General features: G+C 40.7%; 1 protein-coding gene across 2 annotated transcripts in view; it reads left to right on the forward strand.

Annotated features, from left to right (window-relative positions):
• Positions 1-5,435: 5,435 nt before the first annotated feature.
• WDR70 (WD repeat domain 70) overlaps positions 5,436-26,468 on the forward strand; it is a 290,519-nt gene continuing 269,486 nt past the window's right edge. Inside the window, exons 1-4 of one of the 2 annotated variants that reach the window (XM_021076961.2) lie at positions 5,436-5,516; positions 5,618-5,683; positions 8,039-8,122; positions 14,615-14,735. In XM_021076961.2, coding sequence (XP_020932620.2) covers positions 5,471-5,516; positions 5,618-5,683; positions 8,039-8,122; positions 14,615-14,735 — 317 coding nt within the window. In that variant the 5' untranslated portion in view covers positions 5,436-5,470. The remainder of the gene's footprint in view (positions 5,517-5,617; positions 5,684-8,038; positions 8,123-14,614; positions 14,736-26,468) is intronic. The other variant, XM_021076962.2, reaches the window with a different exon arrangement.

A 26,468-nucleotide genomic window follows, 5' to 3' on the forward strand; every position in this document is an offset into this window, starting at 1 on the left:
GGTGTAGGCTAAAGCTGTGGCTTGGATTCAATCCCTGGCCTGGGAACTTCCGTATGCCACAGGTACAGCTAAACAAATAAATATCCGTCACCTTATCCAAAGTCACATAGGTTTCTCCTGTGTTATTTCTAGGAGTTTTATAGCTTGCTTATTTATTTATTTATTTATTTTGTCTTTTTAGGGCTGAGCTCACAGCATATGGAGGTTCCCAGGCTAGAAATCAAATCAGGGCTATAGCCACTGGCCTATGCAGAGCCATAGCAGTGCCAGATCTAAGCGGAGTCTGCAACCTACACCATAGCTCATGGCAACGCTGCATCCTTAACCCATATAGTTTTCATTTTTACATTTAGATCTGTGATCCATTTTGACTCAATTTTTGTGAAAGGTATAAAGTTTATGTCTAGATTCATCATTTGTCTGTGGCTGTCCAGCTGTTCCAGCACCATTTGTTGAGAAGATTCCAGCGTAGATATACAAAATTTTAAATTACAAAGTGCTGGAGATAAAAAATAAAGTGGAAAATGGATATAATGAATGAATGGAAGTAAATAATCATGGTCATTACAGAAAAATCATAAGAGAAAGTATTTGTTTTTGATAAAAGATAGAGGCAGTTATGCACCAGTGGAGACTTCTACTTTAAACTTTTTTTTCTTTCTGGTTTTGTTTGCATGAAACATTTTCATAATGAAAGCGTTAAGTGTGCCAGGGAAATTCTATTTTCTTGGAGAAAATGAAGTGGATGTATTCATGAATCAAATATTTGAGAGGCAGAATAGTATAGCACTAAGCAAATGAGTTCAGAATTAGAATGTCTAGGTTCAAATCCTGACTCCACAATTTTGTTTGTTTTTTTGTCCCTTTAAGGTCGCACCAGCAGCATAAGGAGTTTCCCAGGTTATGGGTAGAACTGGAGCTGTAGCTGCCAGCATACACCACAGCTCACAGCAACGCCGGATCCTTAGCCCACTGAGCAAGGTCAGGGATCCAACCTGAGTCCTCGTGGATACTAGTCAGGTCCATTAACCAGTGAGCCACGATGGGAACTCCTAATAATGTAATCTTGCTCATGTTACTTAGTCTCCAGGTACTTCAAATTCCCCATCTGTTAAGTGGATAATATAGCACCTGTCACTTCATAGGTTTTTCTGATGGCCAAATAATTCTCATAAAGCAATCATAACAGTATATAGTATATATTACACACCCAATAACTGTTGGCCATTATTAAGTGTCAGATGCTAGTGAGAGTAGCATCTGGCACAAAACATAGTCCCCATCTTCATGGAATTTCCATTCTGATAAAGAAATTTTTGAAAACCTTAAATACCTAAGGGTAGAAACCTAGGAAGCTACTTGAGCAGCATTTCTCAAAGTGTATCCCACAGACTCCTTTAAAGTTATACATGAGATCAAAACTATTTCCACACTAATACTACAACATTATTAGTCTTTTTCACTCTGTTGAAATTTGCACTGATAATGCAAAAGCAGTAGTGATTTAAATTGCTAGGACCTCAGCATAGATCAAGGCAGTGATAAGCAAACTGTTGTACTAGTCACTGTATTCTTTATTGTTACATACCCACTGTAAACAAACAAATTTCTTTTTTTTTTTGTCTTTTGTCTTTTTGTTGTTGCTATTTCTTGGGCCGCTCCCGCGGCATATGGAGGTTCCCAGGCTAGGAGTCCAATCGGAGCTGCAGCCACCGGCCTACACCAGAGCCACAGCAACGCGGGATCTGAGCCTTGTCTGCAACCTACACCACAGCTCACGGCAACGCCGGATCCTTAACCCACTGAGCAAGGGCAGGGACCGAACCCGCAACCTCACGGTTCCTAGTCGGATTCGTTAACCACTGCGCCACGACGGGAACTCCACAAATTTCTTTTAAAATGTTCATAATAAAGTCACAATGTTATTAATTTTCTTTTCTTGATTCCTGAGTACATGTCTTTTGAATACACTGTAACAAAATAAGAAGTACTCATAATGCGGAGTTCCCGTCGTGGCACAGTGGTTAACGAATCCGACTAGGAACCATGAGGTTGCAGGTTTGATCCCTGGCCTTGCTCAGTAGGTTAAGGATCCAGTGTTGCTATGAGCTGTGGTGTAGGTCGCAGACATGGCTCGGATCCTGCATTGCTGTGGCTGTGGCGTAGGCCCGCGGCTGCAGCTCCAATTAGATCCCTAGCCTGAGAACCTCCATATGCCGCAAGAGCACCCTAGAAAAAGCAAAAAGCCAAAAAATAAAAATAAAAAGAGAAGTACTCATAATGCAAGTGTGATGTTTGTCTCAAAAAAAATTACTCGTACAGTAGAGTTGCTGACTTTTTTTCCATGGGAAACCATTTTTATTGAAAGCTTGACTCATAAAATCCCGTTATTCAGACTCAAGTATTTGCAGACATTTCCTCAAAAATGAGTAAAATGAGGAGTTCCCATTGTGGTGCAGCAGAAACGAATCTGACTAGGAACCATGAGGTTGCGGGTTTGATCCCTGGCCTTGCTAAGGATCTGGCACTGCCCTGAGCTGTAGTGTAGGTTGCAGACGTGGCTCGGATTTGGTGTTGCCGGGGCTGTGGCATAGGCTGGCAGCTGTTGCTCCGATTAGACCCCTAGCCTGGGAACCTCCATATGCCTTGGGTGCGGCCCTAAAAAGACAAAAGACAGAAAAAAAAAATGGGTGAAATGAGTTTGTCACTTCAAGGAGAACAACTCACTGTACTTGTTGCTAATGCAAATTATAGAGATTAAAGAGAAAATTAGTATCTTGAAAAACTTGCATGAACTACCTTATTAAGCATGACAGCTTCCCAACATGTAAAGATTCTTTTGATATGATAGGTGGTGATACTAACATGATTTTTTTCTATTGGTTAATGGGATAGATATGTCAATGTGTGGATGTTCCATGTAACTCAGAGAACCAGTATTTGCCAAAGGACCAATATGTGATATTACAGAATCCTGCATGGATAAAAGATCCATTCAAAGTACAAGATAGGCTAGTGAGTTTTATTTTTTTTATTGTTTAGTTTTTGGTTTTTAGGGCCACACCTGGAGCATATGGAAGTTCCCAGGCTAGGGGTCAAATTAGAGCTGTAGATGCCAGCCTACACCACAGCCACAGTCACGCAGGATCTGAGCCACATCTGCGACCTACATCACAGTTCACGGCAAAGCCAGATCCTTAACCCACTGAGTGAGGCCAGGGATCAATCCCACGTCCTCATGGATGCTGGTTGCGTTCGTTACCACCGAGCCATGACTAGAACTTCCAAAGGCCTTCTGTTTTGTGTGGGTTGTCGGTGAAAAAATAATCAGTTGATTTAAAAAAGAAATGGATTGCTGTGTAGCACTGAGAACTACGTTGAGATACCTACAACAGAGCATGACAATGGGAGAAAAAAGTATGTATACATGTATGCGTAACTGGGTCCCCATGCTGTATGGTAGAAAAAAATTGTGTTGGGGAAATAACAATAAAAAAAAGAAAAGAAAAAAGAAATGGAAAATATGAGCCAAATTGAGGATTATAACCCAGGAACAGCATCTCAGAAAGCTCTGAGAACTATTCCTCTCGTTAGAAGTCAAAACACAGTTATATAAGTTTTTTGAAATAGCTGTACATGATTATTATTGACAGCTTACACAATCCAGTTCTAAGCCTCCTCTTGGCCCCTTACAAGATAAAGAAGGAACATTGCCTTTGTCTTGTTGATGCTACGAGAATGTTGCTCTTTATGGTTGAGCAGGCATTTTCTCCAGTGGGAGATATTTGGTAGTTGCAAAATCCAGACACACTATACACAGTAGAAAGGAGAGAGGAGGCCAAAGGGAGTGAAAAATTTTTATGTTTAAATTTTGTCTTGCTATAAAATGTGAATTTTATTTCACAGGGTAATTTTTATTAATAATTACTAATATTTCATAAAAATAAGAAATTAAAAAGTAACTTATTTGAGGAGTTTTCTGTCATGGCTCAGTGGTTAACAAATCTGACTAGGAACCATGAGGTTGTAGGTTCAATCCCTGGCCTTTCTCAGCGGGTTAAGGATCCAGCATTGCTGTGAGGCGTAGGTCGCAGACGCAGCTAGGATCTGGCGTAGCTATGGCTCTGGCGTAGGCCAGCGGCTTTGGCTCTGATTAGACCCCTAACCTGGGAACCTCCATACGCCATGGATATAGTCCTAGAAAAAGAGAAAAAAAAATAAAATTCAGAAATATAAAGATAAATAATATGCCATTACTTCATAGAATAGATAAGGGGTCATGTTGTAAAGAAATTAAAATGAATATGAAGTTAAAATATAACGAATATGGAAATAAAGTGATTTGGGAACCCTTGGCATGGGCTTTATTATCAAGCATGGTTAATAGTAAGAGAGAGGCTTGGGTTAAGAGCATGAGCCTTTGAGCGTTTTCTAACAACTTTTGGCTACTCAGACCTTTTTGGTTTCTAAGTACTTTTCAGTTATTTTGTTTCTTCTTTAAGGCATTCTTTAAAGTTGGAGAGCTGTGGGCATTTCCTCCTAGATAAGGACACAACACAAAAGAAGGAGATTTGTTGGCTTTTCTTCAGAATTCTGAGGATTAATGTCACCTTGGCAGTAAACACATCTTCTTTTTTTCTTTTTTGTCTTTTTGTCATTTTAGGGCTGCACCTGCGGCATATGGACATTCCCACACTAGAGGTCCAATCGGAGCTGTAGCCACAGGCCTACAGGGATCTGAGCCGCATCTGTGACCTACACCACAGCTCACAGCAATGCCGGATCCTTAAGCCCTGTGGGAGGCCAGGAATCAAACCCATGTCCTCATGGATCCTAGTCGGGTTTGTTAACCACTGAGCCACGACGGGAACTCCCAGTAAACATATCTTAAGAAACAAAAAGTGTTAACAAAAGCCCCAGACAGGAGTGCCTGTCGTGGCACAGTGGCAAAGAATCCCACTAGTACGCAGGAGGATGTGGGTTCAATTCCTGGCCTTGCCCAAGTTATAATACCCTGCACCAAAGAGGAGTAGCTTTTGCCTTTTTTTAGGGCCACACTGGCAGCATATGGAGATTCCCAGGCTAGGGGTTGAATTGGGTTGACAACCAGCGTTGCTGTGGCTGTGGCGTAGGCTGGCAGCTGTAGCTCCAATTAGACCCCTAGCCTGGGAATTTCCATATGCCGCAGATACAACAACAACAACAACAACAACAACAACAACAAACCAAAAACAAATCCAAAACACTAAAAACTCCAGGCAATACTCGCCTTCCAGCAAGTTCAACTGGAAGGTACCTCTGCGGCGCTTATACTCCTCCGGTCCGCTAGAGTGGCGCTGCTCAGAAGGTCTCTGTCCCTTCGTGGAAGGCGCCGCTCCTGGTCTTGGCGGCGACGCTGAAGCTTGGAGGCGATACTTCCTGCCCGGTTTACCGGTAGTTCAATTGCTGTTAGGGTTACGGCTGTAGCTGGATGCGTAGCGGGTGTCCGATCATGGAGCGCCCGGGGCCCAGCGACGGTGGGTTCAGTGAGGCAGGCGCAGGCACGGTGGGTCGGGCAGGGCCGGTGCCCTGGGGACGTCGCACTAACTAGGCCTTTTTTCCTCTTCTCTTGTTCTAGTGACAGGTTCAGACACGTCGGGGCCGGACCCGCAGCTGGCGGTCACCATGGGTTTCACGGGGTTCGGTGAGTGTCTGCCCTAGGCACGACCCTGTCTCCTTTCGCAGAGGTTTAGAGACCTGCAGGTTAAGAGAGGGACCCCGAGCTGTCACCTGTGTTCCTCACCTTCCGCTGCGTCCAGTCCTAAGTACTTTAGCTGTAGTGTGTGTATCTTGCAATGTCTAGACGCTGGCTTCTCAACCCTTTTTCTAACTCCCGCCTATCTCTTGGGACCAACCCAGGTAACAGTTACGGGAAGGCTAGTGAGAAAGGAAGATTGCTTTGGGACTCAAGCGGTGGAGGGCGTTGTTGGTTGATGAAAGGAGTTGGCTCTTTGCACTAACCACTGTGGTCTGCATTTGTCAACAAATAGACCATTGAGTGATGTTATCAAAGAAAATACCTGTTTTGGGTATTTTTTTTTTTTTTGGTCTTTTTGTCTTTTTGTTGTTGTTGTTGTTGCTATTTCTTGGGCCGCTCCCGCGGCATATGGAGGTTCCCAGGCTAGGGGTCCAATCGGAGCTGCAGCCACAGGCCTACGCCAGAGCCACAGCAACGCGGGATCCGAGCCGTGTCTGCAACCTACACCACAGCTCACGGCAACGCCGGATCGTTAACCCACTGAGCAAGGGCAGGGACCGAACCCGAAACCTCATGGTTCCTAGTCGGATTCGTTAACCACTGCACCACGACGGGAACTCCTGTTTTGGGTATTTTTAAAAATTACAGTTGAATAGTAAATCTTTTTTGGTTCAGGTTTTCCTAATCGAGTATCTTCACTTTGATTTCTTGTTTGTTCATTCACGTATTCATTTATTGTGGTAATGCCTTAAGCCACATTTACTGTCTCCTAGTTGGTATTATGGTACTTATTTTTGTTTCATGGTCCCACCCCCTGGAGCCATGGGGAAATTTCCGGGTCAGGGATTGAACCCATGCCACAGCAGCCAAGCCATTGGAGTGACGATGCCAGATCCTTAACCTGCTGCCCCACAAGAGAACTCTGATAATTTGTAGTTTTTTTTTTCTTTGCTTTTTTTTTATGGCTGCATCTGCTGCATATGGAGGTTCCCAGGCTAGTGGTTGAATTGTAGCTGCAGCTTCGGGCCTACACCATAGCCACATGGAATCCAAGCTGCATCTGTGACCCATACCACAGCTTGTGACAACATGGGATCCTTAACCCACTGATAGAGGCCAGAGATTGAACCTGCATCCTCATGGATAGTAGTCAGGTTCTTAACCCACTGAACTCAATATTTTTAATTTTCTCCCACATATTTTCTGACTTTTGTCAATAATACTAAAATAAACATTTTTATAGGTAACTCTTTTTTATCTCCTTTTGTAAAAGGTGTTTTATGTGTTTCCATCAGGTAGATTTCTGAAGGAGGGACTACTTTTGTAAAAAGTATAAATATTAAAAACTAACAAAAATTGGGTATGTATCTTTTAAAACTTTTTGATATATATTGTCATAATGCCATTCAGAAAGGTGATTTGAATTTATCCCAAAGTCGCTAGTGTGTTAGCTATTTTTACCATATTTTTGCCAACACAAAAGAGATATTATTATTAAAATTAAGACAGCAAAAGCAAATTCACCAATTTTTGTAAGCATGTTCAGGTTGTCAGAATGTCAGTTCCTTGTGGTTTTGGGCTGAGATTCCTGTTTCCTTACTGGGTGTCAAGTAGGAATCTCTTAGCCCTTTTAGATGCCTGCATTCCTTGTCTTCTTGCCCCCTTCATCTTCAGGTGAATTGTAGTCCTTCAGATATCTCAGACTTCTGCCCTATCTATTCTGCATCTTTGCCTGTGAGGGCTCCTATGATTAGATTGGGCTGACCGGGATAATATCCCAGTTATAAAGTTCATAACCTTAATTACCTTTGTAAAGTTCCCCATGCAATGTAATATATTCACAGGTTTTGACTCTTAGGGTATGAGCATTATCTATTTCACCTAGCACACCGGTGTTGTAGTTTCAAGGAGTAGGGTGTAGATGAATTACAGGATGATGCGAAGTCGACTGATTGTTATTTAGTGTTGAGATTATCATTATGAATTTCCTGGAAAGTTAACTTTTTTTTTTTTTTTTTGTGGTCTTTTTATCTTTTCTAGGGCCGCACTCGTGGCATATGGAGGTTCCCAGGCTCGGGGTCTAATTGGAGCTGTAGCTGCTGGCCTTTGCCACAGCCACGCCAGATCCAAGCCTCGAGGAAACTCTTTCTTCATTGCTATTTTATACTTATTTTTGTAGCCATATTATGTTATTAGATAGACTAACTGGTTTTTGGTTAATTGGTAAGTATTTATTATGTATCTAAAGTTTGGCCAGTTTAGTTCAAGAAGATCACAGTCTGCTACTCATTCCTGTTTCAGGGAAAAAAGCTCGCACATTTGACTTGGAAGCAATGTTTGAACAAACTCGAAGAACGGCGGTGGAGAGAAGTCGGAAAACACTGGGTAAGAATTTTAGTTATTTGCTCTTTTGTTGATTAAATACTGTATCCAACTTACATAAGGATGGTACCAGTTATTTTCAGACTGAAAAAGAATTCAGAATTGTTAAAAGACCATATGTATGGGGGAAAAAACTGTAACTGCAATGTATACATCTAAGGATGACCTGACCCCCTTGCTGTACAGTGGGAAAATAATAATAAAAAAAAAAAAAAAAAAAAAAGACCATATGTGCTGTATTCCTGTGGAAGCAGAGATTTTTTTTTTTTGTTTTAAACATAGTAAAAAGTTTTATCTAAATAGGATGAGAAAATTGACACAATGTTGTAAATCAACTATACTTAAAAAAATAGAATAAGAAGTTCTGAGTGCTAAAATCTTTTAGAAGTGTGAGCTACGAACAAACAAGGATTCAAAATTAATTTATCAGAATCAGAATAGCAGTTTCTTTATTATCTCTTCTCCCCCCCATCTGATTCTCATTTCTTTTTTTTCTTTCCTGCTTATAGCGGAACCAGTATTTGGAAGGCTGAGCGAGAGGTGGCTCTCAGAGCTGTGTACACCACTGACTGTTGACCCAGGCAGTATAGAAAATTGAGACATAAGTGAATGTGGCTGCTGCCGTTGAATCCCTGCAATAATAAGTTATGCTAGACATTTAATGAAGGCCTTAACTTCCAGACTGTCTGGTTTGATACCAGATGGTTGGCAGTCCTAGGTACCACCACAGTCAGGGTCTTCAAAGCAGACTGATTCCTCTTATTTTACCTTTTGTAGGTATTATTTCAAAACCCCTCTGGAGATAATAAGTGTTCTCTGCTTTTGTTTTTTAAATAGTACTTTAAAAAAAAATTAGGAGTTCCTGGTAGCTCAGTGGGTTAAGAACCTGACAAGTATCCATGAGGATGTGGATTTGTTCGTAGGCCTTGCTCAGTGGGTTAAGGTTCTGGCATTGCTGCGTGCTGTGGCATAGTTCCAGATGTGGCTAGGATCCTGTGTTGTTCTGGCTGTGGCATAGGCCTGCAGCTGCAGCTCCTGTCTGACTCCCTAGCTTGGAAACTTCCTTATGCCACAGGCGTGACCCTAAGAAGAAAAAAGAGGGGGAAGAAAAATCACAAACTTATCTTAATGTTGTTCATGTCTTGATGATAGGAACCTTTGTTCATCATTTTATAATGTGTAATGGAGAACTTGGTATGTAGTAGTTATATTTCTAAATATTTAATGGAGAATTGTAACTAGTTAAAGTGTTCTCTTTTGTTTTTTATTTCTAGTTCTGTTTTGCATTAAACATTTAAAATTAAATAAATGTTCATGAAACTGGTAGGCTAGTGAATTGTTTTAAATTAGAATAACAAAAACTATAAGTCCTGGGGCCGGGGGGGGGGGAGATTTAGAAAGCTTTAAGTCCTATAAAAAAACAAAGAATATCATGATTAAAAAAAAAAAATCATTCTAGCAGTTCCCGTTGTGGCTCAGTGCTTAACAAATCCGACTAGGAACCATGAGGTTGTGGGTTCAATCCCTGGCCTTGCTCATTGGGTTAAGGATCCGGCATTGCCTTGAGCTGTGATGTAGGTTGCAGACTCGGCTCAGAGCCCACGTTGCTGTAGTTCTGGCTTTGGCTGGCAGCTACAGCTCGGATTAGACCCCTAGCCTGGGAACTTCCATATGCCAAGGGTGCGGCCCTAGAAAAAGACAAAAAAAAATTAAAAAAAATCATTCTAGCTTATGTTTTTATTTTACTTCCTTTATGTTTTATCCTTTAAAAATAAACAATTAAACACCCCCTTCTTAACATGGAAGGATCCTTTATATTTTATCTTAACTTTTATTTTTTCCTTTATATGGTTCTTATAATGATTGAGATATAATGAAATAATTAAAACGAGGTTTTTCAAGTGCTAAATTACATCAACTTGAGCCTGCAATTGTGTGAATCAGCCTAGATGGGACTTGGTAGTTTTATATAGTTAGCTGTTGATCTAGATAAGAATCACATATGTATGGGGTGCTTTTGCAGAAATGCTATCCAAAGTTGATAACTATCTAAAAGTAGACAGATAACCATAAAATGAGATATTTGGAAGAGTAAAATGAGGTGTTGGGGAATAGGTTAATTCACCTCTCTTAAGGGAATATACAGAGCATTTTTACCATGTTCCAGTATACTTGGTTCTGTGTTTGGTAAAAGTGTGAGAAAATGATCCCCTTGGTCAGGGAGCTACAGTTCTTGAGTTCTGTTTCATTTTGATTTTTGTCCTTAGTCAACAGTAAGGGAAAAAAAGTTTTTTTCTCTCAAAAATACTCCCCCCCTCTTTTTTCTTCTTGTTCTTATGAAGCAGCAGGTGACAGAAGGAACCTCTCTGAATAGAAAATTCTTACTAGCATAAAAAAAAAAAAAGTTCAGTTTTAAATTAAAAAGTTAGATGTTTCACTGGAATGGGGCAAGTAGTATGCAGTATTTATCCATGAGGAAGGAACTCTAATTAGACGGGGGGTGGGTAATAGTTTCCCAGTAGTCTGGTTACAAGCAAGCAATAAAAGGCTGTACTTTATGGCCTTTTAGTGAAAGAGGTAGACTCAGTGTTTTATAAGATAGGTGTACTCATTGGATAATTTTACAGCCTTTAGAAAATCTGGTCACATCAAGAAAAGATGCAGTTGTGGAGCCTCACTTTACTGCTTTGGGACTTAATAGCTCTGTTACTTCTCTGCCTTAGATTCCTCAACTGTAGAGTGAGGATAATTGTACCTACCTCAACTGTATTGTATAATCGGAATTTGCTAAGATAATAGAGCTTAAATGGGCTTACCAAAAAAATTAAATAAATAAAAGGTGTATATGTGGAGTGATGAATGTACTTGTTGACTTCCTGGGGCGAATTCTTTCACAAGGGCAAGCTACATGTGAGTATTAGTTGCTAGCATTTTTGTTAAAGTTGATGTTAATATGCAAAGGAGTCATAGAAGACCTAAATAAAAATGGCTCAGGAGTTCCCCATGTGGCTCAGTGGTAATGAACCAGACTAGTAACCATGAGGATGCGGATTCACGATCCCTGGCCTCGCTCACTGGGTTAAGGATCTGGCATTGCCTTGAGCTGCGGTGTAGGTTGCAGATGTGGCTGGAATCTGGTGTTGCTGTGGCTTTGATGTAGGCGGGCAGCTACAGCTCTGATTCGACCCTTAATTTGGGAACTCTCATATGCCACAGGTATGGCCCTAAAAAGAAAAAAAAAATGGCTCAAATAAGAAAAGTTTAGTGTCACACTATGACAGAAACTCTGGAATGGGGCTCTTCTGTCTTGAATCCTAACATGAAGAATGGAAGTTTTTTTCCACTTTTTCTGCTTTACCAGCTTTAGAGTGTTGGCTCTTTGTAAGTTGACTGTCTTCATGACTCAAAATTTTGTCAACTAAGTTTTTCTTTTTTTTCTTTCTTTTCTTTTCTTTGTTTTTTTAGGGCCACAGGTGAGGCATATGAAAGTTCTCAAGCTAGGGGTCGAATCAGAGCTACAGCTGCCAGCCTACACCACAGCCCCAGCAACTTGGGATCCAAGCCACGCCTGTGACCTACACCCCAGCTCACAGCAATGCCAGATCCTTAACCCACTGAGTGTGGGCAGGGATCGAACCTCATCTCATGGATACTGGTCACATTCGTGTCCGCTGTGCCACAGTAGGAGCTCCCATGTTTTACTAAATTTTGTTACATGCAGATGACCACATCCACGGGCCGAAAGGAGGCTTTTTTTTTTTTTTTTTAAAGGGCCACACCAGAGGCATCTGTAAGTTCCCAAGCCAGGGGTCGATTGGAACTGCAGCTTCTGGCCTACAACAGCTCACAGCAATGCTGGGTCCCTGACCCACTGAGCGAGACCAAGGATCGAACCTTAATCCTCATGGATACTAGCTGGGTTCATTACTGTTGAGCCACGACAGGAACTCCTGAAGGGGGACTTTTGAATGACCCTTTGTAGGAGTAAGAAAATCTTTTCTCAAATGCACCTCCAGCTGACTTCCCCTCACATATTCCTGGCCAGTATTAGTGTAGCATGTAAAAAAATTCCAGAAATAGCCATTGCAAGAGCAGTATGATTGACTTGGAAATCATTCCTCCTGGGTGGGGAGGAGCCCAGCATCTCCTGGACCACAGTGATCCTCTTAGCTGGAGAGAATTGTGGTTTTCTTAGCAAGAAAAAATGGGGGAAGTGGCTTTTCAGTAGGTGGCTAATAATGAGTGTCTCAGTATAGTTTCTTTCTTTCTTTCTTTCTTTCTTTTTTTTTTTTTTTTTTGTCTTTTCTAGGGCTGCTCCTGCAGCATATGGAGGTTCCCAGGCTAGGGGTTGAACTGGAGCTGCAGCCACTGGCCTACACCACAGCCACAGCAGCTCGGGATCCGAGCCATGTCTGTGACCTACACCACAGCTTACGGCAAGGCCAGATCCTTAACCCACTGAGGAAGGCCAGGGATCGAACCCGCAACCTCATGGTTCCTACTTGGATTCGTTAACCACTGCGCCACGACGGGAACTTCTCAGTATAGTTTCTGATTAGAGTCAGACCTGCCAGTAGGACCTGCGCCTACAGTCCATGTGAATCCTGTACCCCCTCCCCTGTGCTCCTCCCCAGGGTATGGAGGGAATGACTGGAGAAGTGAGATGAGGCTAGGAGCCCAGCAGGCTCATTTAAATTGGAACATTATCCTTCTTGTATTGTTTCCAACCTCCTCTGCCATCAAAGTACAGAATTGTTGACTCCTTACCCACCTTGGCCCAGTGGAGAACTCAAAAAAAAAAAAAAATTAACATGAACTAACGCTAGAACATTTACCTTACCTCTTCCTGGAGAGTTTTACCTCCCGTGTTTGTGATGAAAGACCAGTTGACACTTGCTGGCTATCTCCTCCTTCCTCATGCTGTTACATCCTAGCAACACAAAACCCTAAAGAGTATAACATTCCAATTAACCAGGGCCCTTTGATACTGCTTAACTTTGGGTATATTTCACTAAATTAGAAAAAAATATGAAAGATTATCTTGGGTTATTGAGGATGGTGGCAGTTAGAACCAACCTATTCATATAATTCATTTCCTTCCTGTGTGCCCACCAGTTGTAGAATGAGATTATCAGAGGAGAAAGATTAAATTTCCTTAAATTTTGTCTTTCTAAAGTAAACAACTTTGGAGACTTAATATAATTGAAATTTTCTCATGATTTTGGTAGGAAGTCTCAGACCAAATTCAGTTAGAGAAATTCAGAAAGGAATGAATTGCTGAATTTATGGTTTAAAGCATTAAAAATTCAGAATGAGGTTACTTAAAATCTTAACATTTGAACACTTCTTTTTTGTTTGTTTGTTTCTTGTTTTTTTGTTTTTAGGGCCGCAACTGCACCATATGGAAGTTCCCAGGCTAGGAGTTGAATCGGCGCTGCAACTGCTGGCCCACGCCACGGCCACAGCAACGTCGAATCTGAGCTGAATCTATGACCTACACCACAGCTCACAACAACACAGGATCTCTGACCCACTGAGCAAGGCCAGGGATTGAACCCGCACTCTCACGGATACTAGTCGGATTCTTTGCTGCACCACAAGGGGAACTCCCTTAACCTTAGAATGCTTCTTATCACTTGCCACATCTTTTTACATTGTCATGATTAATATACTTTTTACATTAATATACTTTTTACATTAATATACTTTTTACATTGTCATGATTAATATACTTTTTACATTAATATACTTTTTACATTAATATACTTTTTACATTGTCATGATTAATATACTGTTCTCATGCTAATTTTGTTTAACAAATCTTCATATTTTCCAAAATTTGTATATTTTCCATCACTATTTTTATTGGTTCTATTTTTATGTTATGTTGATGTACAAGAAAACTCAATTATTTTCTCTGTGGAGCATTTATTTATTTAAATTTTATTTTATTTTTATTTTATTTTTGTCTTTTTGCCTTTTCTGGGCCCCTCTCCCATGGCATATGGAGGTTCCCAGGCTAGGGGTCTAATTGGAGCTGCATCTGTTGCATCTGCCGGCCTACGCCAGAGCCACAGCAACGCGGGATCCGAGCTGAGTCTGTGACCTACACCACAGCTCACGGCAACACTGGATCCTTAACCCCCTGAGCAAGGCCAGGGATCGAATCCACAACCTCATAGTTCCTAGTTGGATTCGTTAACCACTGAGCCACGATGGGAACTCCTTATCTTATTTTTGGCTGCACCTGTGGCAGGTGAAAGTTCCCTGGCCAGCGATTGAACCTTTGCAGCATTGTAGCCTGTGCCACAACTGCAGCAATGCTGAATCCTTAAACCGCTATGCCACTGAAGAACTTCCTCATTGTGGGCATTTAGATCGATGATTTTCTGCTGTTGTTGGTAATGTTCTTGTGCTAAATCTTTGTGACTATGTTAATTTTCAGCCTTTTAATGATCAATTTTGAAGTCTAAAATATTTTTTCAATCTTTTCAGAAGCAAGAGAAAAAGAGGAAGAAATGAACAGAGAGAAAGAATTAAGAAGGCAAACTGAAGATATTGAACCGACACCTTCAGGCTCAAATGTGGCCAGAGATTGCTCTAAACCATCGTCCAGGTGCTTATCTTTTTCGAAAGGATGCTACTAAACTATGATGTCCTAGATGTTCATAACACAGTTTAGGCAAAGTTCCTTATGCTCGCATAATTTTTCCCAATTTTAGGTAACTGTATCCTTAGGACCATGAAAAAGTTCTTTGTCACCTTGTGAATCAATTGGCTTTTTCTAAAGTATTCCAGATGTAGTGTTAAAGTCTGTGCTTTTTGACTGCAAAGCATAACTGTGTAGCCTTGGGAAGCTGTGACAGGTTTATAATTTTTTTATGTTTACTTTGTCACTTACACCTTTTGTCCCTTTTCCCAAAATTCTGCATACATGATAACCTTTTTTGGTAGGATCTTTTATGGAAATAGATAATAAATAATATAAATAGAGGCATATTATAAGTTTACTGAGTTAGAAAGCAGCCATTAGAATTAAAGTGGAAGTTCCCGTCGTGGCGCAGTGGTTAACGAATCCGACAAGAAACCATGAGGTTGCGGGTTCGGTCCCTGCCCTTGCTCAGTGGGTTAACGATCCGGCGTTGCCGTGAGCTGTGGTGTAGGTTGCAGACGTGGCTCGGATCCTGCGTTGCTGTGTCTCTGGTGTAGGCCGGTGGCTACAGCTCCGATTAGACTCCTAGCCTGGGAACCTCCATATGCCACGGGAACGGCCCAAGAAATAGCAAAAAGACAAAAAAAAAAAAAAAGAATTAAAGTGAAGTTTAATACTATGTAGTTTAATTACTAAGAACTTTAAATAACATAAATAGGTATATAGATAGCAAGTCTGGATTGGATAAAAATTCTAATATTGTGTGTGTGTGTATATATATATATATATTTTAAAATACAGTTGATTTACAATTGTGCCAATTTCTGCTCTACATTAAGTGACCAAGTCATTCAATATGTATATATAGCTGCTATGAACATTGGGGTGGATATAACTTTTTGAATTGTAGTGTTGTCTATATATATATATATATATATATATATATATAAATATAAATACATTCTTTTTGTTTTACTATATTTCATCATGGTCTATCCCAAGAGATTGGATATAGTTCCCTGTGCCATATAGTAGGACCTCATTGCTTATCCCATTCTAAATGTAATAGTTTGCATTTGCTAACTCCAAACTCCCAGTCCATCTCATTACCTACCCTCTCCTCTTCGGCAACTGTATGTCTGTGAGTGTGTTTCTGTTTTGAAGATAGGTTCATTTGTGCCATATTTTAGATTCCACATATAAATGATATCATATGGTATTTGTCTTTATCTTTCTGACTTATTTCATTTAGTATGATAATCTCTAGTTGCATCCATGCTGCTGTAAAAGGCATTATTTCATTTTTTTTATGGCTGAGTAGTATTCCATTGTATATATACACCACATCTTCTGTATTCATTCCTCTGTTGACAGACATTTAGGTTGTTTCCTTGTCTTGGATAGTGTGGATATTGCTGCTATGACCATTGGGGTGCACATAACTTTTTGAATTATAGTGTTGTCTGGATATATGCCCAGGAGTGGGATTGCTAGATCATATGGTAACTCTGTCCTTAGTTTTCTGAGGAGCCTCCATACTGTTTTCCATAGTGGCTGCACCAATTTATATTCTCACCAACAGTGTAGGAGGGTTCCCTTTTCTCTATATTCTCTCCAGCATTTTTTTATTTGTAGACTTTTTAATGATGGACGTTCTGACCAACGTGAGGTGGTACCTCATTGTAGCTTTGATTTGCATTTCTCTAATAATTAGCAGTATTGAACATTTTTCTTGTGCTTATTGGCCATTTGTATTTCTTTGGAGTTATATATATTTAGGTCTTCTGCCCATGTTTGGCATTTTTTTTTTATTGTTGAGTTATATGACTTTTGGAAATTAAGCCCTTGTCTGTTGCTTTATTTGCAAATGTTTTCTCCCATTCTGTAGATTGTCTTTTTGTTTTGTTTATCGTTTCTTTTGCTGTACAAAAGGTTGTAAGTTTGATTAGGTCCTGTTTGGTTATTTTTGTTTTTATTTCTATTGCCTTGGGAGACTAACCTAAGAAAACATTGGTATGATTTGTTTATTTATTTATTTTTATTTTTTTGTCTTTTCTAGGGCCACACCCTCGGCATATGGAGATTCCCAGGCTAGGAGTTGAATCAGAGCTGTAGCCACCGGCCTACGCCAGAGCCACAGCAACTCGGGATCCAAGCTGTGTCTGCAGCCTACACCGCAGCTCATGTCAACGCCAGCTCCTTAACCCACTGAGCAAGGGCAGGGATGGAACCCTCAACCTCATGGTTCCTACTCAGATTTATTAACCACTGAGCCACGATGGGAACTCCTCCCTGGTATGATGTATATCAGAGAATGTTTGCAATACTAACTTTAAAGACCAGAGATAAAGAACATGTGCTACTAGTACTGAGAATACTTTTTGTTGAAATAATAAAACCTAAGATTACTTTTGTCATTAGTGATTCAAATTACAAAATTGGAGTTCCCACCATGGTGCAGTGGGATCAGCAGTGGTCTCTGTAGTACTGGGATGCAGGTTTAATTCCCAGCCAGGCACAGTGGCATTGCCACAGCTGCAGTGTGTAAGTCAAACTGCGGCTCAGATCTGATCCTTGGCCTGTTAACTCCATATGCTGCAAGGCAGCCAAAACAGAAAAAAAAAAAAACTTATAGAACTATTATAGAGATTATAATTACAGATCTTCCTTGACATATGATGGAGTTATGTCCAGATAAACCTATCATAAATTGAAAATGTCATTGTCAAAGAAAACACATATAATACCCCTAACCTGTTGAACATCAAAGCTTAGTCTACTTTACCTTAAACATGCTCAGAACACTTACATTAACCTACATTTGGGCAAAACCATAGAACACAAGGCCTGTTTTATAATAAAGTACTGGCTATCTCATGTAACTTATTAAATGCTATACTAAAGTGAAAAACAGAGTAGTGGTTTGGGTACCGAATGGTTGTAAGCATATTGATTATTTACCCTGATAGTTGCCTGGCTGAGTGGGAGCTGCAGCTCCCTGTCCCTGCCCAGCATCATCAGCGAGTATCATACTGCTTATCTTTAGTCCTAGAAAAGATTAAAATTCAAAATTTGATGGATGGTTTTTGATGAATATGCACTGCTTTTGCACCATCGTTGACTTGAAAAGTTGTTAAGTCTAAATTATAAGTGGGGGACATCTATATAAAATATAAAGATGGAAATAACCATCAAGAAAAATATAATAATACAACTTTATTATAGTATCTTGTTGATCAAAGAATGAAAGTTTACTTACCAAAGTATCAGAAGGCCTGGAATGAATAATCCATGGCAATTGAATAGGCCTGTCAACAGCTTAACTGAGAATATATTTATATCAGAAACATTTCATGTAGATTTTCTATCTCTGTTGTAGAAGTCTTGGAGTTCCTGTTGTGGCACAGTGGTTAACGAATCCGACTAGGAACCATGAGGTTTCGGGTTCGGTCCCTGGCCTTGCTCAGTGGGTTAAGGATCCGGCATTGCCATGAACTGTAGTGTGGGTCGCAGACGCGGCTCAGATCCCTCATTGCTGTGGCTCTGGTGTAGGCCGGTGGCTACAGCTCTGATTAGCCCCCTAGCCTGGGAATCTCCATATGCTGCGGGATTGGCCCTAGAAAGGCAAAAAAACAAACAAAAAAAACCAAACAAACAAACAAAAAAAGTCTTTCAGCTATTTCTGCTTAAGCATTGAATAATGTTACTATGAAATAACTTCATTGCGGCTAAATCAAATTTGAAGTCTGTTTAAGAAAATACCCATTTTGTGAAAGTTCCCTTGTGGTGCAGCGGGTTAAAGATCTAATGCTGCTGCCTGTGGCTCAGATTGTAACTGTGGCACGGATTCGATCTCTCACCTGAGAACTTCCACAGGCCTTGGAGGTGGACCAAAAAAAAAGCCATTTTAAGAACATCTTTATTTACTACAAAATCTAATCCAGGATATTTTCTGTATTACTGTTCATTCATTAAATTATTTCTTTTCTTTTCTTTCTTTCTTTCTTTCTTTTTTTTTTTTTTTGATCTTTTTGTCTTTTTAGGGCCGCACCTGCGGCATATGGAGGTTCCCAGACTAGGGGTATAATTGGAGCTGTGGCCACCGGCCTACGCCACAGCCACAGCAATGTGGGATCCAAGTCATGTCTGCGACCTACACCGAAGCTCACAGCAATGCTGATCCTTAACCCACTCAGTGAGGCCAGGGATCGAACCCACCTCCTCATGGATGCTAGTCCGGTTCGCTAACTGCTGAGCCACAACACAAACTCCAATAAGTTATTTCTTGACTATAGCACTAGGACAAAAAAATTCCTCTCTAAGCACTTTTTCTTATTAGACACTTGGAAACCATTCCTCTTTTTGCCATGTCTCCCACAAAGCTTAGCACTCAATTTAGTGTGCTTATGTGATTGTCATAGTCCAGAACTCCAATTTAGGGAAAGTGATTTTGTGCTGGGAGCAAAGACCATGTCCTGGGGGAATTGTGGAACTGTCTGGCAAAACTGAGTGTTTAGTTATCTTCAATGTATTGCAATTTTTACTTCTACTATTCAAAACATTAGTAAGTCAGTGCCCCTAACATTTTTGATATTAAGGAAACATATGGAAATACCCAGATATCAGTTAACTTTTATAAGACCATTGAAGTCAGTGGCTGAATTGGTGATGGACTCAAACAAAACATTGCTGACTTGTTGTCTATGAACTGTTTCTTTTTTTTTTTTTTTTTTCTTTTTATGGCTCTACCTGTGGTATATGGACGTTTCTGGCCTACTCCACAGCCACAGCAATGCCAGATCTGAGCCACATCTGTGACCTGTGTTGCAGCTTGCAGCGAGGCTGGATTATTAACCCACTGAATGAGGCCAGGGATTGAACCTGTGTTCTTATGGAGAATATGTCAGTTCTGCTGAGCCAAAATAGGAACTTCACCTGTGAACTGGTTTTTTTTTTTTAATTATTTTTTTTAGTTTTGTTGAAGTATAGTTAATTTACAAGGCTGTGGTAATTTCTGCTGTACAATAAAGTCACCCAGTAATACATATACACACATCCATTCTCTCTCAGGTTCTTTTCCTGCATAGGTTATCACAGAATACTGGGTAGAGTTCTCTATGCTACTAGGTCCCCATTTTCCTCATTGGTCAATCATTCCATATACCTCAGTGTGCCTATGCCAATCCCAAACCCCCATTCCATTCTTGCCACCTCCCACCCAACCTTTCTCCCTTTGGTAACCATAACTTTTTTGCCCATGGACTGTTTTTGTGTTTGTTTTGCTTTTTTTTTTTTTTTTTTTTTTTTGGTCTTCTCTTGGGCTGCACCTGCGGCATATGGAGGTTCCCAGGCTAGGGGTCAAATCGGAGCTGTAACCGCCGGCCTATGCCAGAGCCACAGCAACGCTGGATCCGAGCTGCGTCTGTGACCTACACCACAGCTCATGGCAGTGCCGGATCCGTGACCAACTGAGTGAGGCCAGGGATTGAACCTGCTACCTCATGGTTCCTAGTCAGATTCATTAACCACTGTGCCAGGGAACTCCTGTTTGTTTTGCTTTTTAAGGCTGTACTCGAGGCCTATGGAAGTTCCCAGGCTAGGGGTTGAAGTGGAGCTATAGCTGCTGGCCTACACCACAGCCACAGCAACCTGGGATCCGAGCCGAGTCTTCGACCTACACCACAGCTCACGGCAATGCCAGATCTTTAATCCACTGAGCAAGGCCAGAGATTGAACCCACATTGTCATGGATACTACTGGGATTCATTTCGACTGTGCCATAAGGGGAGCTCCTAAAAACCTTAAGTTCTAACTAGAAATCAGCAAGTAAGCACTCTCAGATTTTACTTTTCCCAGAGATATATAGCAAGTGGTAACTTCTTTTTTAGTCACCGTAAGTACTATGCATTGACACCATAGGAAGCAGTCTTTAATTTGGCCTGGCAAGACACATGGTGATGTTTTCCATGGGGGAAGAAACCCAAAATTAAAGGTAATTCGCTTTTGTGGTTTTGTAAAACACATTTTAAATAAAAAAATAGGAAAACAGACATTAGTTAAGGACTTTTCTTAAAACATAGAATCCTTTTTTTTTTGGACCAAGGCATGTGGAATTTCCTGGGCCAGAAATAAAACCCGTGCCGCCATAAGACAACACTGGATCTTAACCTATTCTGCCATAGCAGGAGCTCCTGAATTTTGTTAATTTTTCCATAATTTTAATTGCCTTGAGGCCATGCATTTTTTTCTTGTGATTTTGATGTATCTTTCTTTCTTTCTTTCTTTTTTTTTTTTTTGTCTTTTGTCTTTTTGTTGTTGTTGTTGTTGCTATTTCTTGGGCCGCTCCCGCGGCATATGGAGGTTCCCAGGCTAGGGGTCAAATCGGAGCTGTAGCCACCGGCCTACGCCAGAGCCACAGCAACGCGGGATCCGAGCCGCGTCTGCAACCTACACCACAGCTCACGGCAACGCCGGATTGTTAACCCACTGAGCAAGGGCAGGGACCGAACCTGCAACCTCATGGTTCCTAGTCGGATTCGTTAACCACTGCGCCACGACGGGAACTCCAATGTATCTTTCTTTTTGAACAAATCTGATTGCTTTCTCCAATTATTTGAAATGTGACCTCATATATTATATGTATATTGATAAACTTCTTAGATTTGATATTTTGTCTCATTCTCATGCTTTAAAAAAATCTTAATTATGTCACATTTCATGGTACAAACTTTTCCTATGTGTTTGATCATATTGTTTTAATGTTTTAAAAATTTCTTAGGCAGTTTTTCTCACATATGAGATTATTGTGGTATTTTTTTTCTAGATTTAATAAAAATTAGTTAAAAATTTAAATGGGAAATTATTATGAAGTATTTAAGACTTTCAAAAAGATGATGAAAGACAGTATCCATCAGATAACTTAAGAAGTAAACTTTTACTGTTAGGAGTGGACTCTTGGAGAACTGTCTTCAATTGCATCCCTCTCCCTTTCTTGTCAGAAATGATCAGCCTTCTAAGTTTAAATTTTTTTTTTTTTTTTTTTTTTTTGCTTTTTTCAGGGCTGCACCCGTGGCATATGGAGGTTCCCAGGCTAGGGGTCAAATTGGAGCTACAGCTGCTGGCCTACGCCACAACCACAGCAACTTGGGATCTGAGGCTTGTCTGTGACCTACACCACAGCTCATGGCAATACCAGATCCTTAACCCACTGATGGAGGCCAGGGATTGAACCTGCAACCTCATGGTTCCTAGTCAGATTCATTTCTGCTGTGCCATGATGGGAACTCCTGTTTGAATTTTTTTCATGTATCTCTTTATAATTTTATTGCGTATCATTTTTTTCCCTAAGACTGAGATAATATTGTTTTGCTTTTTGTTGTTGTTGTTGTTGTTGTTGTTGTCTTTTTGCCTTTTCTAGGGCTGCTCCCATGGCACATGGAGGTTCCCAGGCTAGGGTCTAATCCGAGCTGTAGATGCCAGCCTACACCAGAGCCACAGCAACGTGGGATCCGAGCTGCCTCTGCGACCTACACCACAGCTCACGGCAACGCTGGATCATTAACCCACTGAGCAAGGGCAGGGATCAAACCCGCAACCTTATGGTTCCTAGTCAGATTTGTTAACCACTGAGCCATGATGGGAACTCCTGTTTCGCTTATTTTAAAACCTTTCTTCCCAAATGTCTAGGATAGCACTTAGCATGTTATAAACTATCATGTACTGTTTCTGTAATGTGTTCCTTTAGATGATTGCGGACACCATAAGGTCAGGGATGTTTTTCCCTTTATTAAACAAAAAATTTTTGTTATGCAGTATGTCACACACATAAAATTTTAGATTGCCTATACTTAAAGAGAACAATGAAACAAACACTCAGCATATGAGGCAGAGTGCAGAGCTTTACCAGTGCCTTTGAAATGCTCTCTCTCCTCAAATTTCTCTCTTGCCTCCACAAGGGAAACCTTTCCAGTGTTTATCTTTCCTTTCTCTTTTTAATAACTTTAATATATATGAATGTATTCCTAAATAATATATGTTGTTTCATATGATTTCTTTTTTTTACTTAGTGAATTTTATTACATTTATAGATATACAATGATCATCATGACCAAATTTTACAGCATTTCTATCCCAAACCCTCAGTGCATTCCCCCACCCTCCAACCTGTCTCATTTGGAAACCATAAGTTTTTCTTTTTTTTTTGGTCTTTTCTAAGGGTGCACCCTTGGCATATGGAGGTTTCCAGGCTAGGTGTCTAATCGGAGCTGTAGCTGCCAGCCTACACCACAGCCATAGCAACGTGAGATCCAAGCCGCGTCTATGACCTACACCACAGCTCACGGCAACACTGGGTCCTCAACCCACTGATCGAGGCTAGGGATCAAACCTGCAACCTCATGGTTCCTAGTTGGATTCGTTAACCACTGAGCCACGACGGGAACTCTGATGCCGTAAGTTTTTCAAAGTCTGCAAGTCAGTATCGGTTCTGCAAAGAAGTTCACTGTGTCCTTTTTTCAGATTCCACATGTCAGTGAAAGCATGTGATTTTGGCGTCTCACTGTCTGACTGACTTCCCTTAGCATGATAATTTCTAGGTCTATCCATGTTGCTAAACATGCTGGTATTTCGTTCCTTTTAATGGCTGAGTAATATTCCATTGTGTATATGTACCACATCTTCTTGATCCACTCCTCTGTTGATGGACAATTTCCATGTCTTGGCTATTGCAAATAGCACTGCAATGAACATTGGAGTACATGTGTCTTTTTGAGTCATGGTTTTCTCTAGATAGATTGCTGGATCAAACAGTGGTTCTATTTTTAGTTTTCTGAGGAATCTCCATTCTGCTTTCCACAGTAGTTGCACCAATTTACAATCCCACCAATAGTGTACTAGGGTTCCTTTTTCTCCACACCCTCTCCAGCACTTAATTGTTTGCAGACTTTTTGATGATGGCCATTCTGGCTGGTGTAAGGTGGTATCATATGATTTCTTATTTTAGTAGCTGTCCTTAATGGATATATATTTTTTTCAGTTTGCTTTTATATTCAACAAGAGGTTTTTGAGATTCATGTTGACAAATTATAGTTCATTAATTTTCAGTACATTTTAGTTTTCCACGTAGCAATATACTGCAGTTTATCCATTGTCTAGTGAACTTATATTGCTGTTTTTCTATACTGTTATAAAATATGCTTTTAGAGATTTCCTATCCTGTTTTATAGGTACAAAGGTTTCTTAAGAGTATATGCCTAGTAGTGGACTTGCTAGGTCTTTGACTAAGTACATGTTTATCTTTAGGTTTGACTCAATTATTTTCTAAAGAGTTTGTACCAGTTTACTTTCCCACCAGCAGAGTGTGATAGTTCAGTTGCTCTACATCCTTGTTAATGCTTGTTATTGTTAGACATTTTTATTTTTATCAATCTGATTGTTATGAGATGGTATTCTTTTTTTTTTTTTTTCTTTTTTCTGTCTTTTGTCTTTTCAGGGCTGCACCCACCCAAAAGGAACCACCCCGAAGGAGGTTCCGAGGCTAGGGGTCGATTGGGAACTGTAGCTGCCACCCTACACCACAGTCAGAGCAATGCCAGATCTGAGCCACGTCTGCGACTTACACTGTAGGCCACAGCAACGCCAGATCCTTAACCCAATGATCAAAGGCAGGGATCGAACCCGCATCCTCATGGATACTAGTCAGGTTCGTTAACCACTGAGCAATGATAGGAACTCCAAGGTGGTACTCTTATAGTGTTCGTTTTTCTGATTACCAGTGTGGTTGTGCATTTCAAAAGTTTATTGGTCATATATTTTCTCTTCTGAAGATCTAGTAAGAACTGTGTCTTCTGCAATATTTTCTGCTGGGTTCTTTGTGTTCTCCCCTTAGTTGGTGGGGAAATTAAAATTATTATTTTTGTTTTTCAATGGTATTTAAAATATAAGTTTAAAATTTTAATATATTCTAATTTTAACCTTTACTTTTTTAGTTTGTGCTTTCATGTTTTTAAGAAATGAGTCTTGGGAGTTCCCGTCGTGGCGCAGTGGTTAACGAATCCGACTAGGAACCATGAGGTTGCAGGTTCGGTCCCTGCCCTTGCTCAGTGGGTTAACGATCCGGCGTTGCCGTGAGCTGTGGTGTAGGTTGCAGACGCAGCTTGGATCTCGAGTTGCTGTGGCTCTGGCATAGGCTGGTGGCTACAGCTCCGATTTGACCCCCAGCCTGGGAACCTCCATATGCCACGGGAGCGGCCCAAGAAATAGCAACAATAACAACAACAAAAAAGACAAAAGACAAAAAAAAAAAAAAAAAAAAAAAGAAATGAGTCTTGGAGTTCCCACTGTGGTGCAGTAGGTTAAAGAATTTTACTGCAGTGGCTTGGGTTGCTGTGGAGCCGCAGGTTTATTCCCTGGCCCAGTGCAGCGGGTTAAGGGATCTGGTGTTGCTACAGCTGTGGTGTAGGTCACAGTTGAAGCTCATGTTTAAACCCTGGTCTGGGAACTTTCATATGCCATGGATGTGGCCATTTTTTTTTTTTTTTTTTTTTTTTTTTTAGTGCTGTATCTGTGGTGTATGAAGCGTCACAGGCTAGAGGTTGAATCAGAGCTGCAGCTACTGGCCTACACCACAGCCACAGCACCTTGGGATCTGAGCTACATCTGCTACCACCACAGCTCATGGCAAAGCCAGATCCTTAACCCACTGAATGAGGCCAGGGATCGAACTGGCATCCTTATGGAGACCAGTCAGGTTCATTACCACTGAGCCACGACAGGAACTCAGGGTGCGGCCATTTTAAAAAAAGGAAATGAGTCTTTAAAGTCCTAAAGATAACTTTCTGGGGAGTTCCCGTTGTGGCTTAGTGGTTAAGAACCCTATGCAGTGTCCATGATGATGTGGGTTTGATCCCTGGCCTTGCTCAGTGGGTTAAGGAACTAGTGTTGCCACAGGCTGCAGCGTTGGTCGCAGATGTGAATCTGATCTGGTGGTGTTGTTGCTGTGATGTAGACTGGCAGCTGTAGCTCTGATCTGATCCCTGGCCTGAAGGGGTAAAAAGAAAAAAAAAAAAGATAACTTTCTATAATTTTTTCTGAAGTTTTTAAGTTTTGTTTTTCATATTTAGATCTTTAATCAACATAAATTAGTTTTTTTGTGAATAGTATAAAGATGTTACTCAGTTTTATTTTTTTCTTCATATAAATAATCGATTTCCCCAGCCCCTTTATTTTATTTATTTATTTATTTATTTTTTTTTGTCTTTTGTCTTTTTTTGTCTTTTTTGTTGTTGTTGTTATTGTTGCTATTTCTTGGGCCGCTCCCGTGGCATATGGAGGTTCCCAGGCTAGGGGTTGAATCGGAGCTGTAGCCACCGGCCTACGCCAGAGCCACAGCAACGCGGGATCCGAGCCGTGTCTGCAACCTACACCACAGCTCACGGCAACGCCAGATCGTTAACCCACTGAGCAAGGGCAGGGACCGAACCTGCAACCTCATGGTTCCTAGTCGGATTCGTTAACCACTGCGCCACGACGGGAACTCCCCCTTTATTTTTAATTAAATTATTTAGTAGACTTTATTTTAGAGCAGCTTTAGGTTCATAGCAAAATTGAATAGCAGGTGGGGAGATTTTCTGTATATTACCTGGCTCCATATGTTCATAGCCTTCTCCATTATCAACAACTCCCAGTATATTTGTTACA

This window comes from Sus scrofa, chromosome 16, assembly GCF_054392235.1.
Source record: "Sus scrofa isolate SSC_HxYL_T2T_F1_AM1 chromosome 16, Sscrofa_HxYL_maternal_Yorkshire_Landrace_v2.0, whole genome shotgun sequence".
NCBI classification, from domain to species: domain Eukaryota; kingdom Metazoa; phylum Chordata; class Mammalia; order Artiodactyla; family Suidae; genus Sus; species Sus scrofa.